This window comes from Salmo salar, chromosome 12, assembly GCF_965601325.2.
Source record: "Salmo salar chromosome 12, fSalSal1, whole genome shotgun sequence".
Lineage (NCBI taxonomy): Eukaryota > Metazoa > Chordata > Actinopteri > Salmoniformes > Salmonidae > Salmo > Salmo salar.
In genome coordinates, this window is record NC_138302.1 from 89,268,673 (window position 1) to 89,281,296 (window position 12,624).

Here is a 12,624-nt window from a genome sequence, read left to right on the forward strand (position 1 = left end):
ATTGTTTATATTATGTTGGGTCAAACTCCTTGTAAGTTACTAGAACTAATTTGGTCTGAGAGAAGCCCTAAGGAACTTTAGTGATGCAGAATGCTTACACTCTAGTTAATTTATTCCCCCTCTAGTCATGTCTGTAATTACCTAAATAAAGCCTTAATTTGTGCTCCTAATCGTTGAGTTTCCCCAGTCTTTCAGCGTGGGAACCAAGGAGGAGATGAGAAAGCATGGAAAACAGGACAGTGATATGGACTGCACGCGCGCCCCCGTCTGTCGCGTAGGAATATTGGAGCGAATGTGTCGTCTTGTGTTCACGCGTTCCGTTGGAGAGGGAGCGAGGGGAGCAAATGTGCAAGGGAGAGGGAGGGAGGGAGGAGAGCGAGTGCGCAAAGGCACAGCAGCACCAGCGGTGGCAGCAGCGTCAATGCATCTGTGAGTCTTCGAATCCGCGGTCTTGAGCTGCCAGTCCTCTGTACGTTTCAGATTGAGATTTCACAGCGCAAGGTCTTGAGGAGCCTCGCCATCAACTGACACACTTTCGGAGCTCAGCGTTTATTATTAGCTCCGCTCTAAGAGACTATTATCACGACCCTATTCTATTTATGCCAGTTTCTTGAATATTTAATGGAAAATGGCGATCTGCGCTCAGTCCTACGGTATATTCTGTCTGTTCTCAATCCAAACTATCCTCATCATTAGCTTATCTTCGCCGGCAACGGGGAGCCTCCGCTTCCCCCAACACTACACGTAAGTACCATTTGGGGTGCGAAAGAAACAGGGATACTGCGGAGAGCGCAGAACTGGGACAGGTAGCCCAAACAACGCTGTTTACTAGGTGCGATAATCGCGCGATGCTGTCTCTGATGTTGAAACAGAAACGCAGTTTCCGTCTCTGAACCATGCGTGAGCTATGTTATAGATATATCCGCTTGCAAGAATATTATTCGAGCAATGACAATCTAGCCATATAATATGAGGGTCTACCGCTTCTGCCCTTGCATATATTGTTGATTAGGCTATGGGATGTTGCGTTCATGGATAGATGCATCATAGGCTACTAATGGGGCACAGGTGCTCGCCGTAATAGCATGGGCATTAAATTATTAATCATGGCTTGGGATACGATTTCCGCTCAATACAGGTCACCTATTTTGTTTTGTCTTCTGTGTTCATAACGGATAGGCAAACATGCTACAATGTTAGAAAATGCATTCTGCCGGCGCATGGGTGATAGCTGCTTCGATCTATACCAAGTCACAATGCTAATCCTTTAAAACTCACAATCAAAGTAGCCTAATTATCAAGCAATCCTGGTGACATTATTGCAATTTTTAATTACCGGTAGGCCTATTCAGTCAATTTAAAGCAGCAAAAGTCCATGCCCCTCTGGCACAACTCAGGTAGGGAAGAAAAGTGCTCGGGAGGATGTCCAAATCTAGCCCTCCCGTTGTGCTGTGGCATTCACCCGCCTGTCACCAGGTTGGTGTGAAGGAGAACGAACTCTTCAATTGAATTGTCCGAATATATAGGTTTGTATATATTTCTCTCCTCGACCCAAATAGATTGGACATATATGATAAAAATAAGCTAAGGCACGTGCCTATTCTTTAGAATGGTTTCGGAGTAATCTTTCCATTGTAGTGTGTTCGATATAAACTATTCACCTTCGTGTCCGTCAAGTTTCAGCTTCATAATATTTATTCAAATTGTATAAACAAAACAAAACATGTATTAATTGACAGTGTTTTATGATACTGTCTGAACGAGAATAGACTGCACAATATTTATAAGTAAATAGGTCTCCAGGCGTTTTAATAAGCATTATTGGGCCCGTTATTCACAACTTTTGAAACATAATAAAATGCTATATAAAATGGACATTTATTGCAGTAGCCTATATTTCTTTTAAAAATTTTGTTTTTCAATCAATGTGTAGCCTAGTTTTTTCTGCATTTCTTGTGTCAGGGAAGATGGTCTGACTGGAGTCTTACTGTTGCTTTCCTTGTTTCTTCAGGGATTAAAAAAAACATGCAACAGTATTGTATAGCCGAGCTAATGCTTCGAGTCCGAATCCCCCCGCTCTCTCTAAACTGAGAAGCTTTTGGCGTTGTTTCCGATTCTTTCCCATGGATTAGGATAAATGAATCTGCAAATCCAAATACAACGGTTATTCAGCTGTTTATGTCATTTTAGATTATATAAACATTCATAATATCGCTTTCAGAATGTCTTTATTTGATATAAAAATATAGCATGTGTGCAGACTATGTGACTTGTGCTGCCTGATCATTGGGGTTGTGAGAGACAGTGGATTGTGCAGTCAGACGGAACAGAGTAAATAGGCATTTTAAGGTCACAGATTTAGCCGGTGGTAACTCGTGGAACAGATACCGGCTGGAATGCGTTTTTATTTTTTGATTTTTTTTACAAATCAGCATTCAGGATTAGTCCCACCCGTTCTGTAAATCGGGATCAATATGATGTATCCGATTTTAATAAAGATGGATTCGGGAACTTTCCTCATGCGTTGCCTCATCGGGTGCATCTGCAAGTTTTATAGACTATTCAATAATTTCAAATCTATTTATTCCCTTCCAATGCATGGTTTGTAAAATAGTACAATACTATGCAGTCTGTGCGGCTACACAATTACGCACATGATGACATACTTCTGATAGCCTAATAAAAACCTGTGTAATTCAAACTGATGCTGCACCCCTCTTAGTGGGGTATTAGTAGCCTGTGTCATACATAGACTGTGTAAATTGGCAGTTGTTATCTATAGGCTATCAGGTCCTGCCTCGGAAGCTGTATTTGTAGCAGCTAGCTCAGTGTGTAGTGGGCCATTGCAGGATTTATGATGGCGATTCTCACAGAGACAAATGTGTGTCAAGATATTGTAGATATAACTGTTGTAGGCTACTCCAGCCAAAATAAATGTAAACATGTATCCTACTAATCATTATTATCTTGTATTTAGGCTATAGGCTAATAAGGAGTGTGACGCCTTATAATATTGTTATTGACATGATAGCCTAATTTCTAAACTGTAGGTATAGGTTACATTTATTTCTGGACTGAGTCAACTCTTATAGGGTTAGGCTACATAAGAATAGGCCCCTAGTTGTTTGGATAAGAAACTAAGTTATTATTTGAGACCATTAAGAATGTCAGTAACTCAGAAAAATGATGTAAACTGGACTAAAATAGTGCCAACACTCAATGAAGAGAAAAAGGTACAACGTGACATTGAATAAAGGCAATCCAGAGGAATGGGTGACACCCTGGTGTTGTCGCCAGTGTGTGTATCACAGTGTGTGTGTGTATCGCCAGTGTGTGTATCACAGTCTGTGTATCACAGTGTGTGTATCGCCAGTGTGTGTATAACAGTGTGTGTGTGTGTGTGTGTGTGTGTGTATCGCCAGTGTGTGTATCACAGTGTGTGTATCACAGTGTGTGTGTGTGTATGTTTGTGTGTGTGCCGAACAATATTGTCCAATTCTCTAAAATTACAGTACAGTCCATTTGTTGTAACAAATAATGTTGGAGAAAACTCCTTACAGTCATTGGAGGTGGACTGGATCTTACACAATCATCTCTAGGTAAATGAGGTATACTTTATCTTGCAATATTGTGCATAAAAGTATAGGTCATTTCACAAACATAAACATAGCTATGAAAATAGTCAACTTCAATTATGAAAGATTTGTTCAATGCTTCACTTCACTAGAAATGACTTGCGTTTAGAGATCCATCGCCGAAACGTGGTGATGGCGTCTGACCGAAGAGCTATAGGGCTGATATTTAAACACGTTTCATTTTCATCCTGAGACAGTCTTGGATGATAGGCCCAATAAATGTCCCAAACTCGCTGAACGATATTTGATGGATTTGTAGGCCTACTTTTAGGCCTATTCATGCCCATATTATGTAGCCTAATGAATTATTATAGGTTCATACAAAAAGTTGTATTTAATGTGCTTTTGGATTTAATATCCTACAGCCCAAATTAAGGTCATCATTGGCTTGGTTTGAACATAAGATACATCAGCCTATGAGCTTACCTTCTAAGGTCACTTGTTGAGAGTCCATAGGTCAATCCAGCAATCTTTACAGTTTAAAGGGATAGTTCACACCCATTTTGTTTTTCATATCTCAGAATGAAGGTCTGTGGTAGTTTTAAAGGTTGATATATTTGAAATATATTGTAGTTGATATGTTTGTAGATTAATAATATTTACAGACAGGTGTTGTTCATTCAATCGCAAAAGGTCACACACTTTTTCAATATCTATTCAAAACCCTAACCCTACAAGAAACCTTTCCGGGTCTTTCTGGGTAAGTCTGAAAGATCTTTGCACACCTGGATTGTACAATATTTGCCACTCAGGAACTCAGGAACATGCAATGTTGTCTTGGTAAGCAACTCCAGTGTATATTTGGCCTTGTGTTTTAGGTTATTTTCCAGCTGAAAGGTGAATTTATCTTTCAGTGTCTGTTGGAAAGCAGACAGAACCAGGTATTCCTCTAGGATTTTGCCTGTGCTTAGCTCTATTCCGTTTATTTTTATAAAAACATAATCCAGCCACCACCATGTTTGAAAATATGAAGTGTGGTACTCAATGATGTGTTGTGTTGGATTTGCCCAAAAACATAACACTTTGTATTCAGGACATAAAGTTAATTTCTTTGCCACATTTTTAGCAGTTTTATTGCAAACAGGATGCATGTTTTGGAATATTTTGTCATTCTGTTATTTAGTTTAGTATTGTGGAGTAACTACAATGTTGCTGATCCTACCTCACTTTTCTCCTATCACAGTAATTCAACTCTGTAACTGTTTTATAGTCCCCATTGGCCTCATGGTCAAATCCCTGAGCGGTTTCTTTCTTCTCCAGGCAACAGAGTTAGGAAGGACACTTGTATCTTTGTATTGACTGGGTGTATTGATACACCAGTGGAGGCTCCTCAGAGGAGGAAGGGAAGGACCATTCTCCTCAGGGAATTTAATAAAAATAAAAATAATGAAACATTAAAAAAGTTATTATTTTTAGATAAAACTATTCTAAATATTCACATCACCAAATAATTGATTTAAACAAACTGTTTTGCAATGAAGGTCTACAGTAGCCTCAACAGCACTCTGTAGGGTAGCATCATGGTGTAGCCAGAGGACAGTTAGTTTCCGTCCTCCTCTGGGTACACTGACTTCAATACAAAACCTAGGAGGCTCGTGGTTCTCACCCCCTTCCATAGACTTACACAATAATTTTGACAACTTCCAGAGGACGTCCTCCAACCTATCAGAGCTCTTGCAGCATGAACTGACAAGTTGTCCACCCAATCAAAGGATCATATAACTAATCTAGTACTGAATGCATAAGCTACAGCTAGCTAGCACTGCAGTGCATAAAATGTGGTGAGTAGTTGACTGAAAGAGAGAGAAAGACAATAGTTGAACAGTTTTGAACAAATACATTTCTTAAAAAATTAACAAGACAGCGAGCGCTAGCCATAGATTGTTGTATTTTTTTTCCACTTTCACTTACTTAGCTAGCGAATGCAGCTAGCTAGTATAGTCTACTCAAACACCAGGCTGAAACAGAGATGGATGCTATGTTAGCTAGCTGGCTATGGCTATCCAACACTGGAACTCTTCCAAGTCAAGGTCATCTTTTGGTTTTATTAATTTATTGTCACCGGGGCACGCCGATGTAACTGCTAAATTGCTTGCTGCTGACTGTACTGCATGATTGTAGTGTGTTTACTAACGGGTTAGTTCTTGTAGCTATGTTGACTATGGCGTTAATATGCTGTCAACGATGTAGGCTGTGTGTAGTGGTTAGCGAGTATGAGATAAAGGTTTGGCTTGGAAAGGTTTGTTCGCCTGGTCACAGAGCTGATATGTTGTGCACTGAAGTCCACAACCGTAGGGAAAAGGTGAAAGGAGGAGATCACGTAGATGTGAGAAGGAATTATACCGCAATCAAAGGGATCATGCTGTTTGTATGTGGCTGCTATGAAAGTGAACTGTGTTTGCGTGTAATCAGGGGTGTATTCATTCCGCCAATTCTGTTGAAAAATGTTTCTTAAAACAGAAGCAAACTGAACGAAATGGGGATAAACATACCTGAATTTGTCCAATAGAAATTCTCGTTTGCAACTGTTAGACTACTGATTACACCCTAGATCAGCTAGATGCAGGCAAGAGTGTGCAAGGCGGTATTGAATGTGTCAATGACTGTCACCTTGATTACTCAAATTTCTCTCGACCAGAGAAAGCTAGTTTGTTGTAGTAACCTCATGATGGGTATAGGGAAAATGTTAGTATCATGTAGTAGCCTAAACCTATTGATGTTACATTGAGATGGGTGAATTGAATATGAATGACAGTCATCCAATATGCTGTAGCTAATAGATATAAGGCCATGCTCATTAAAAACAATATCGTCCTCCCTCATCTTAAACGGCACCAACCGCCACTGCGATTCACCATCCAAAGTGTAATTAGTAATTAGTGACAAAATGTAAATTTGATCTATATTTAATTCAGGCTGTAACAAAACAAAATGTGGAAAAAGTCAGGGGGTTGAAAACTTTCTGAAGGCACTGTAATTACTACTTTAGTAATGTAGAGGTCGCGATTTATTTGTTATTAAATGTGTGTAATAAGGAACAATTGTCCCCATTAGTTGTTTTTTTCCTGTAGATTTCATTGATGCTGATGAAATGCTAATGAATTTAACAGAATTGATTTGAGCGAGGGACAGAGAGCAGAAGGGCAGGGACCCTCTATAATAGGAAGGGGGCTGCTGTCTTCCGCAACGAAGGCCTGTTTGTGAGTGTGTGCTTGTTTGTGTGTGTGTGTGTGTGTGTGTGTGTGTGTGTGTGTGTGTGTGTGTGTGTGTGTGTGTGTGTGTGTGTGTGTGTGTGAGTGAGTGAGTTTGTGTGAGTGTGTTTTAGATTAGTATGTATACAATTGAGTTGTGTCTGTCTACAGTATGTGTGATTGTGTATAGGTGACTGTACTGTACACTAGTCAAGTTGTGTAAGGAGTGTTTAGCTTGGGGACAGAAGCATTGTCACTACAGATGTAAAATCTTAATTTGACCTATATTGTCACAGCAAAATAATCCTGCAGTAACAGGATTTGAACGTTTAGTCCATAATGTTATTTGATCAGAGGTTAGGCTATTAGCTGTCCAGTAGTAGGCTACATGAGAAGTGCAATACTGCTAATATAATCTTGTGTTAGTGTGGGTTTTCAGTTCATTTATGTATACTGAACAAAAATATAAACGTAAAATGCAACAATTTCAAAGATTTTACTGAGTTACAGTTCATATAATGAAATCAGTCAATTGAAATAAATTCCTTAGGCCCTAATCTATGGCTTTCTCATGACTGGGCCGGGGTGCAGCCATCGGGGGGCCTGAGAGGGCATAGGCCCACCCACTGAGGAGCCAGGCCCAGCCAATCAGAATTTGTTTTTCTCCTCAAAATGGCTTTATTACAGACCGAAATACTTCTCAGCACCAAAACAGCAACAAAAGAGTGTTTCGAATTAAGATCCTACATCTGTAGCTGTCAGCATCAGTTCATTCTGCTCCAGTGTGGTCTGTTTTCACTTCATTGCTACCGGTGAGCTTTTCATAGTCAGCGAGCTTTCTTCAGAAATCCTGCCTTGCGCAATCCTGTTAGAGGCCTCTCTCTTTCCTTCTCTTGTACTCTATATCCTATCCCCATTATAAACACAGTCAATACACAAGTCTATATCTTAGTAACATTTGAACATGTGCTTGCTCTACACTCACAGAGGCCTATGTATTATTTGATTCCTATCAGCGGACCTTGTTAAAGATATGATGTACCATTAACTATTCTCAGTGCTTCCAGGTCTCACTGTCACTTCTTGGCAGACTGGTATTGCTTAAAGGGACATTTCACCACTGCTGTATTTCACTAAATACACCACTGTTCAAAGGTTTGGGGTCACTTAGAAATGTCAGAGCCTGGACTCGAACCAGGATCTCTAGTGGCACAGCTAGCACTGCGATGCATTGCCTTAGACCACCACACCACTCGGGAGGCCATTGACGTAGATATGTACACTACAGTTCAAAAGTTTGGTGTCACTTAGAAATGTCCATGTTTTTGAAAGAGAACCGCATTTTTTGTCCATTAAAATAACATCATATTGATCAGAAATACGGTGTAGACATTGTTAATACTGTAAATGACTGTTGTAGCTGGAAATGGCCGATTTTTTTATGGAATATCTACATAGGCATATAGAGGACCATAATAAGCAACCATCACTCCTGTGTTCCAATGGCACCTTGTGTTAGCTAATCCAGGTTTATCATTTTAAAAGGCTAATTGATCATCAGAAAACCCTTTTGCAATTATGTCACCACAGCTGAAAACTGTTGTCCTGATTAAAGAAGCAATAAAACTGGCCTTCTTTAGACTAGTTGAGTATCTGGAGCATCAGCATTTGTGGGTTCGATTACAGGCTCAAAATGGCTAGAAACAAATACCTTTCTTCTGAAACTCGTCAGTCTATTCTTGTTCTGAGAAGTACATTAGAGTGTCTAGTTTGAGAAACAGACACCTCACAAGTCCTCAACTGGCAGCTTCATTAAATAGTACCCGCAAAACAACAGTCTCAACGTCAACAGTGAGGAGGCGACTCTGTCCGGTGTCTGTGCTCTTGCCCATCTTAATCTTTTGTTTTTATTGGCCAGTCTGAGATATGGCTTTTTCAATGCAACTCTGCCTAGAAGTCTAGCATCCCGGAGTCGCCTCTTCACTGTTGACGTTGAGACTGGTGTTTTGCAGGTACTATTTAATGAAGCTGCCAGTTGAGGACTTGTAAGGTGTATGTTTCTCAACCTAGACACTAATGTTCTTGTCCTCTTGCTGAGTTGTGCACCGGGACCTGCCACTCCTCTTTCTATTCTGTTTAGAGACAGTTTGCGCTGTTCTGTGAAGGGAGTAGTACACAGCGTTGTACGAGATCTTCAGTTTCTTGGCAATTTCTCGCATGGAATAGCCTTCATTTCTCAGAACAAGAGTAGACTGACAAGTTTTAGAAGAAAGGTATTTGTTTCTAGCCATTTTGAGCCTGTAATCGAACCCACAAATGCTGATGCTCCAGATACTCAACTAGTCTAAAGAAGGCCAGTTTTATTGCTTCTTTAATCAGAAGAACAGTTTTCAGCTGTGCTAACATAATTGCAGCAAAAGGGTTTTCTAATGATCAATTAGCCTTTAAAAATGATAAACTTGGATTAGCTAACACAACGTGCCATTGGAACACAGGAGTGATGGTTGCTGATAATGGGCCTCTGTACGCCTATGTAGATATTCCATAAAAAATCAGCCGTTTCCAGCTACAATAGTCATTTACAACATTAACAATGTCTACACTGTATTTCTGATCAATTTGATGTTATTTTAATAGACATTTTTTTGTGCTTTTCTTTCAAAAACAAGGACATTTCTAAGTGACCCCAAACTTTTGAACGGTATGGTATGTCCATTGATATGTTATTAACATATCATATGTGTTATAAAAATGTAGAATTTTCAATACACTCAAATACAAGCATTTCTGCATCTCACCGGGAGAAACGGCCAGCTACATTTCCTGGTCGTAAGCAAACTACATTATCCAGAATTCATAACGATTTCAGGATGTGGAGGACCGCCCTCTGGAGGTGTATGCAATTGATGTGAGAAATATCAAAACGTGTGTTTGTAGCCAGCACTTTCAGCCAGAGGATTTCAAAACCGAACTGAAGTCTTAACAAATGGGGTTGTCATGTCGTCGAAAGTTGAAAAGTGATGCTATTCCATCGATTTTCCCCTTCACTTCAAAGAGGAAGGATTCTGATCAGCCAACATCAGCGCAGCAGAAAGTAAGTCAAGCTGAGGTACATTAGCCAACTAGTTAGTTAGCAAGCTAGCGAACTACATTTGTTTTTCTAAACCAACATAAAGCTAGCTAGCTTTCATAATACGCTGCCTTGGCATTCCAAAGCATATCAATGTAATTAGCCAGCTGCTATATGGTGATGTGATTTGCAACTTTACAAGCTAACATTTGGTTCCTCGACCAAGCTAGCTAACTAAATACCACAGATGCTAACGTTTTAGAGTTTGATCCCATCAACATCTGCAGCGGCATCAACATCAAGCTCGTCACCAGGAACTAGTATACGTCACCTTCTAACATTTTACTACAATCTACAAAATATTTCCATGACTCAATGATGAGCAAATAAATATACTGGAGGTAGGCATGAACGTGGTCCATGTCTTGTTATCATAGTTGGTGTGTTTTCAAGTAAGCTAGCTAACGTAAACTCACTCACTTTTGTACATCGCCTTGGTCCGTACAATTCACCTTATTTTAGCGCCCCAAAAAACGTAATACTTCCAGATCAACTGTAACCCAAAACCATTGTAAAGCACAATGTCTCCCCTTTCCAACAGAATTCATGCCGAGACCTCCACGCTGCCTGTTTCTGCATGATTCAAGAAGGCAATGAGCTCCTTCGTTTCTGATTTATGGAGGCTTAGTTGATTCTTCATTCATGGCTTGAAGTCTAAACTGGAGAAAAGGAGGTATTAGTAAAGAGGGGATGCTGTGGGTGATGGACTGGTGTCATTTGGGGGTGGTATTGTGTGTGAAGGTCAGTATGCATGATCTATTGACATGAAGGGGGTGGCTGGATATAGTTCCTTGAGTGTGTATTGATGGGGACACAATAATAAAATGTTGGCTAATCACTGACTACCGTGTGTCCTACAGACTAAACTGTTGGTAGTGCTTGTCTGCTCAACAGCACAACTGTAGGTGCTCATACACAACTATACACAACTAGACTGTCTACAAGTCAAGCCCCCCTTAAACTTTTATCATCTTTGCTAACAGCTCATCTCAATGCCCTATTTTTGACTTTGAGTGTAACAAAACATATACCAGTCTAGTGTACCCTTTTCTGTTAACAGATAAACATGGTTTATTGTATGGTTACACGTCCTCATGATCAGTCTTCATGTTTTACACATCCTCATGGTCAGTCTTCATGTCTTTCCAGGAGACTTGCAGTACATACAAATCTTCTGCAAGATGTCGAAGCAGTTGGTGGTGAAGAACATTGCCACAGTGCCAAAGCCTGTTAAACCTGCTGCTATTACCCAACACAAGACGATGTTCACGAGCTGAAGAACATTCTGGAACCTGCCTGGAACATTCAACCAACACAACATCCATATTCAGTTAGACTGATGTTGTAGTATAAGAATGTGCGCAACTACGTTGTGGTATAGATAGGTTTAGGGTTTCCACATGGCCATATTTACATGTTACAGCGCTTGTTTACGGAAAACAGAAGACCGAGTGGACTAATTAGCTATCTGTGTCTCCGAACACCTGTGTGTAAACGGAAGACAGATGTCACAAACGTGTTGTCACTGAAAAATACTGTTGGTTGTAACTGTGTTAAAACAGTCTACAGTAAGTGTGAATTTTGCATTTGTGAAATGATTTTGATGTGATATGAAGGTAGAGGGATTTATGTTTCTTGAACCGTATCGCAGTTGAGAAGCGATTCACATTTACACATTTGCACTGTTTTGTCTACCAGAGCCAATTCACCCTTTAAACGGAAATGTAAGGTCCCTGGACTACGGAGTAACGATAGGCTCCTTTAGTCCAATATTGGGCCAAGATATTTCTAGCTGTTGTACATATGTATATAATGGTGTTTTTATATATATATATTTTTTTTTACAAGTGTACTGACAAGTGCCTAATGATTCCAGCTGCATCAAAAACCAATAAAGTGTTGACTTCAACTTCTTGATCAATTCATTGTGATAATTCTGAAATGTATTTCGATAAACTAGCTTCAATCTTACTGCTAAAACAAATGATGCGGGGAGTTGGTTTATCATTTAAACTTACATTTGTTGGCAAAGTAAACATGTTTCAAATAAACAGTAGATTAGTCTGTAAATGTAGCAAATAAGTAGACATGACTTGTATTCAAGACCAAGTTATTTGCTCAGGAGACCGCGGTGAGTTTACACAGCAGTACACAGGAACAGTTATGGCAATGTATGACATATATACAGTAGAAGAAAAATATACTACTTACGCTTATAATAAATACTACAGTTCTACAAAGGGAATACTTACATAATATGGTATGTTTGGTGGGTGCCGTGAGGTGTTCGGTGTCACTTTGATACAAGGGGAGATTGTTGTTATGGGACCTTTCACATCCCTTGAGTCATCAACTTATTTGTTCATTGCCAATCGTTGTGTACTGTCTGTATTCCTACAGTAGCAGCATGGTGTAGAATATGAGACATCCCACAAACACACATTAACTAGCTAGTTACAACACACAGTTATAGTTACTTCAAGACGAATATGGGTCATTAAGCCAAAGTAATTCCATTACTCTCCGTCAACATCATTAAAACATGTATCCAGTTCTGATCCTAATGAGAGGCACTGAGGCTAGCTACTGTAGACTAGTTAGCTAACTAGCTATTACATTGTACTACGGTATATTTTAGGTATAGCAAACACAGCTAGCTAGCTAGCTA

The 12,624-nt window shown here is 39.7% G+C and overlaps 1 protein-coding gene and 1 long non-coding RNA gene across 4 annotated transcripts in view; both read left to right on the plus strand.

Moving 5' to 3' along the window:
- Nucleotides 1-359: 359 nt before the first annotated feature.
- The window catches only part of LOC106566000 (voltage-dependent calcium channel subunit alpha-2/delta-2), a 466,343-nt gene continuing 454,078 nt past the window's right edge, over nt 360-12,624 (plus strand). For all 3 annotated transcript variants that reach the window (XM_045691873.2, XM_045691871.2, XM_082959405.1), the window contains exon 1: nt 360-744. In XM_045691873.2, coding sequence (XP_045547829.1) covers nt 629-744 — 116 coding nt within the window. In that variant the 5' untranslated portion in view covers nt 360-628. The remainder of the gene's footprint in view (nt 745-12,624) is intronic.
- Nucleotides 9,691-11,865, plus strand: LOC106565983 (uncharacterized). The gene is made up of 3 exons (XR_001319776.3): nt 9,691-9,920; nt 10,498-10,629; nt 11,106-11,865. It is a non-coding gene; the product is annotated as an uncharacterized LOC106565983 (long non-coding RNA).